The following is a 5130-nucleotide window of genomic DNA, read 5'->3' as shown; positions in this document are numbered from 1 at the left end:
TCTCTGGGCAACCTGGGACACTGGCTCACCACCCTCACACCAAACAATTTCTTCCTCACATCTCAGCTCCATCTCCCCTCTGCCACTTTCAAGCCATCACCCCTTGTTCTCTCACTCCCTGCCCTTAAGCCCAAGTCCATCTCCCCACCAATGAGTTGTCATCATCCACCAAGAGCAACCCCAGAGACATCATTGCTGGTGCCCCTCATTCTCTGTCCTGCACACCAGCAATCCTGGCCATGCCACCAGACCCCCAGGCCATGGTGCATGTGAAGCTGTGAGGAGAGGACACCCAGGGAAACCATGGCAGGAGTGGGTGGCAGAGGGTCTGACCAACCAGTGTCCCATAAAATCTTGTACTCACTTCCCACAGGACCCCGCAGGGCAGGATGGTGTGTGGTACTGGATGGTGTCTCTCTAGAAGTGTTGTCAACTTGCTGTCCATCTGTCCTGGCCATCCTGAGGAATCCTGCCTCTCCTCTGGAGAAACCCACGTCCCCTCCCCATCTCTTGGAGATTTGGAGATACAAGTGGTGCTTGGACCATCACCTTTCAGGTCAGTCTAGCAGGGATGGTTTTTAGGAGGAGAGACAGGAGGATGGACATCATCCCACTGCATCCTGAGAAGCATCTCCTGTAGGTTTTGGAAGCTGTGGTTCCACCTGGGAGAGGACACAACCCATCTGCCCACACATGGCTTCCCTTAGACCAACATGAGCTGGGCTGGGGTGGACCTGGCAGGCAGCTTCTTCCTTCCAAAATCTGTCTGCCTGCTTCTGAGAGGGAGATGATCTGAGCTTGGGGACACGGATGACACCAGTCCCAGGCTGTGCAATGGGCTCTGGTCTCCACACCCAACCCTGACCTTCACAGTGGGGACACCAAACCCCCTCCCTGGTTCCCAGGGCTGGACACCTCCAAAACACACATGTCCAAGCTGAAAGCACAGGATCAGATAAGATCTGCTCAAAGAAAGGTCTTTATTGAGATGTTGGCTTGGAGAGGAGGCACTTGGGGCTGTACAGGTCTTGGGGGGAACGGGGACATGGTCCTTCCCTGAGCTGCTGGTTTCTAGGAGATATTTCCAGGCACCTTGTTACCATCAAGATCAGAGCATGTCCCTGCCTGTGGGACCTGCTGTCACGACAGATGAGGGCACAGCTGGAGGTGCAGCACCTTGGGACCACAGAGGACCAGGAGCTTTGGGATGTCCCAAGAACTGGGAGTCATGGTTGATTTTTTTCCTCCATCCTCTACATTGGCCTTTTCAGTAAAACACCTTTTCCAGGTAGGTGTTGAGGAAGATCCCTGTGGGGTCCAGCTTCTCCCGGATGGAGCAGAATTTGGGAAAGGCTGGGTACATCTTCTCAAAGTCCTTCCTAGTGCAGCTGTGGGCCTGCAGGAGAGAAAATGTCCAGGAGAGTTGTCCATCACTGAGGAATGTATTGCTGACCCTGGACCCCCACCACTATGTGCTGTGGGAAGCCCCTGCAGAAGTGGTGGGACCTCCATCCCCTTATCTACATGCCCAAGTTGGGTGGTAAACATGGGAACACCATCTCCTCAAGGCACCCATCTCCCTCTAGGACCAGCATGATGTGAGGGACATCCTCTGACCCTGTCTTGACTGCAAACCCCCCCTTCCAAAAGGATCCACGATGGAAAAGGGGGAAGGACCCTCCTTCCTAAAGGAGCAGGGACATCATTACCTTTGCCCAGTGTGGTCTCCCACCATACTTCTTCATGATGCCTTCATAGGTCAGCCAGTAGTTGAGGCGAGGGACGTTCTTCCCGTAGGGTCTGGGGGGGGTCAGGCAGGAAGGACATTAGCAGAGGCTGGGGTGGGATTTACATGCCCAGGAAACTCCCCCCAGAAAGGGAGAAGGACAACCTGAGGAGAAGGACAACCTCAGGGACCCATCACAGGCTCTTTGATCAGCACCAGATGATGGAAACCCTTTGGGAACCAGCATGCCACCAGCACTTGGTCAGTAGACCCTCATGTAGGACAACATCCTCAAGAAACTGGGGTGGGTGGCTCTAGGGTGCTCCAAGTCCACTCCATCCCTTCTGACTTGGCACCTGCCAATATCTGAGTGGGGTGAGCAGGCAAAGATGCAGGAGCTTGTCTGATCCAGATCTCCAGAGCCAGTGAAGAGCTGGTGCTGGTGTGTTGGAGGTCCACATTTCATAGAATCACAGAATTGTTTGGTTGGAAAAGACCTTTGAGATCATTGAGTCCAACCATACCTGTCCACTACTGAACCAGGTCTCTGAGCACCTCATCTGCCCATCTTGTAAACACCTCCAGGGATGGGGACTCCACCACTTCCCTAGGTCACCTCTTTGCTGCTGCTGGATCTCTGGTCATAGCTCCTGGTGCACCAACACCCTGACCTGGAGAGGTGGAAGAGGAGGAGATGGAGGTGGAATGGGGACACGACTCACCTGTACATGATGATGTTCATGTAGCAGCTGTCTCGCTGGAAGCAAGGACTCAACCAGATCTCATCCCCACGAGCAAAGCGCACCTCCACAGGGTAATGAGCCACCATCTTGGGGTTGTTCTCCAAAGCAGCTTTCAGCTCCAACAAGGCTTCCTTTGTCTTCTCACTGCCCAGGAGAAGCCCCCAGCCCTGGTTAATATCAGCATGGGCACAACCAGCTCTCTTTGGGGTTTGAACCTCCATCCCCACAGCTCCATCCTTGGTCCCACACTAATTCAGGGAATGGTTTGGCACGTCCCAGAACATCCCTCCCATTGCTTTGGGGTTCACAAAGCCCCAAGATATGGTGTGGTGTGGATTGGGTACCCCAGGACAGAGATGTAGAAGGGTCTCCATGCTAAGGAGGAGGTAGGAATGGTGCCTCCTAGCTAAGTCCCTTTCTCCATGGCTTTGCTCCTGCTCCAGGCAGGGGATGGTATGTGGTTTGGGATGGACAGGGAGGGTCTGTAGAGACATTTACATGGGGATGGCCCAATCTTGAACATGCTGCTTGAAGCGACACTCGTAATTGAAGATCTTGTAGCTGATGGCGATGTTCTCCACCCGGGAACTGAAGAGGAGCCAGAAGAAGAAGCGGTTGATCCAGCACACCAAGCTGGGCACAAAAGTGCTGTAGGGGAGAGAGAAGGAGGTGAGATCTGAACCCAAAGCTGCTGCCCAGGGATTTGCCAAGGGTAGGGTGTGAGCTTTGATGCCACAAGCCATGATCTGAGGATGGTGGGAAAGGAGATGTTCCTCAAGGGGTTGCAAAGCTGCAGCCCCCTCCCAGGGTGCTGGAGCCCATGAGGTCCTGCAGCTTTGTCAAGAGCTTGCTTGTGCTCATCCCACCTGATCTTGGACCTTGCACCCTTGTCCTCAGCTCCTCTTCTTGTTGCAGGTTAGAAAAGGGGTGCTTGGTCACCACCTTCCCTTCTCCTTGAGACCTCAGTGCCTCCCAGGCATCCTGGCACTGGGGGACCAAGAGCTACTGGGGACAGGGTGGAGTGGCAGGGTGGACCCCTTGGCACAGTCCAAAGTGACTGTGGCCCCTCTTTTCCCTCTTCATGGAGTTCAGCTTGGCTTCCTTGTTCCACCAAGGTCCTGCTTCTCAGCCCAAGCTCCATGACCTGGCTGGATCTCCTTTCTCCACCCTGGTGCTCAGGACATGTTCACAGTCAACACTGTCCTCCAAAAAGCTCTTTTGCTGCTGCAAATCCACAACAGTCTCAGTGTGCTGCTCCATCTCTATGCACACGAGAGGGCAGTGCAGCTCCAGACATCCATCCCAGCCCAAACCCGCTCCTCCTGCACAGGAGCTTGCTTGGAGAAGACCAAGCATCTCCTTCTTCCCTAGGGATGAGCCTCAGAATCCCCTCTTGCCATCTTCCCTGAGATTCCCACCACAGCAGCATGGGTTTCAATGTAGAGATGTAGAAAACAGAGCTGGATGAGGCCAGCCCTGGAGAAACCTCCTCGACCTCATTTGTCCCCAACTGCTGCCCAGAGCACGTTCCTACCTGATCCAGAGCAGAAACTCCAGCAAGTAGTAGCCAACAGCATAGTCCCACAACCAGTTGGCAGAGGAAGAGGGGGGCTGCAAAGCCAAGCAGAGGAAGATGATGGTCATTAGGGACTAGCAAGGTTTGCAGCTTTCTTGCTAGCAGGTATGAAGGTCCTGGACCAGGACCAAGCTGGGAGCAGGAGTTTGGATAAGGAGACCCCAGAACTCCTCAAATGTCTCTCCCCTGATGAAACAGGGTCACATCCAGCTCCAGAAAGAAACCAGGCTTTGTCATGAGGATGCTGAGAGCTTGGACAGCCTCAGCTGCATCTGTGTCCTGGGATCCCCAGACCATGGAGCACGTGCAGAATCCAACCCAACCCCAAAATGGTGTTTCCCAACCACCCCAGCAGCCCTTGCAGTGCCAGCCCATCCTAAAACACCAGCTCTGGAAGAGCATCCAGCTTTGTGCACATGTCCTTCTCCCTTCCTACATGGAACCTGGTGGGACTTGCCTTGTTGGTAGGATCCTGGTAGATGACACTGACGTTCTCACTGTGAGGGAACCACAGGAATCGGAAGTATTGGGATCTCTTCAGGTGGTCATCAAGGTGATCAAGGACCTGCAACAAGCAGAGAAATGGGGGTAGATTGGTGATTGTCCCCACCTGTGGAGCAGGGATCCTGGGAGCAGGGTTTGGAGGCACCTCAGTGGACTCCCAGGAATGCTGGGGAAGGTCCAAGGAGTCTGTCTGCAGAGCCTTGGTGAGCCTTGGGTTGGAGGGAGGTCAATACAGCCCAGTCAAGTACCATGGGGCTAACAGAGACCATGGACCTGACATCTGGGGAAGGGAACTGAGTATGTCCATCATCTCCATGGCAGAGCCCCCTGTATGAGGAGCAGCTGAGGGAACTGGGGGTGTTGAGCCTGGAGCAAAGGAGGCTGAGGGGAGACCTTGTGGCTCTGTGCAAGTCCCTTGGAGGAGAGTGGAGAGAGGTGGGGGTGGGTCTGTTCAACCAAGGCCCAAGGGACAGGACAAGAGGAAATGGGCTGAAGTTGTGGCCAGGGCAGTTGAGATGGGATGTGAGGAAGAATTTCTTTGCTGAAAGGGTTCTGAGGCATTGGAAGGGGTTGGCCAGGGC

General features: G+C 54.4%; 1 protein-coding gene across 1 annotated transcript; it reads right to left on the bottom strand.

Annotated features, from left to right (window-relative positions):
• Window positions 1-1160: 1160 nt before the first annotated feature.
• Window positions 1161-4610, bottom strand: LOC104518975 (L-gulonolactone oxidase; the record flags this gene model as incomplete). The annotated part of the gene is made up of 6 exons (XM_010174679.2): window positions 1161-1396; window positions 1710-1800; window positions 2449-2613; window positions 2968-3117; window positions 4004-4080; window positions 4503-4610. Coding segments are annotated over 6 exons (720 nt in total), but the record flags the coding sequence as incomplete, so codon positions are not given.
• Window positions 4611-5130: the final 520 nt, after the last annotated feature.

This window comes from Antrostomus carolinensis, unplaced genomic scaffold (assembly GCF_000700745.2).
Source record: "Antrostomus carolinensis isolate BGI_N321 unplaced genomic scaffold, ASM70074v2 scaffold45258, whole genome shotgun sequence".
NCBI lineage: Eukaryota > Metazoa > Chordata > Aves > Caprimulgiformes > Caprimulgidae > Antrostomus > Antrostomus carolinensis.
The sequence above is the reverse complement of the archived record's forward strand: the minus strand, read 5'-3'. Positions and strand labels throughout refer to the sequence as shown.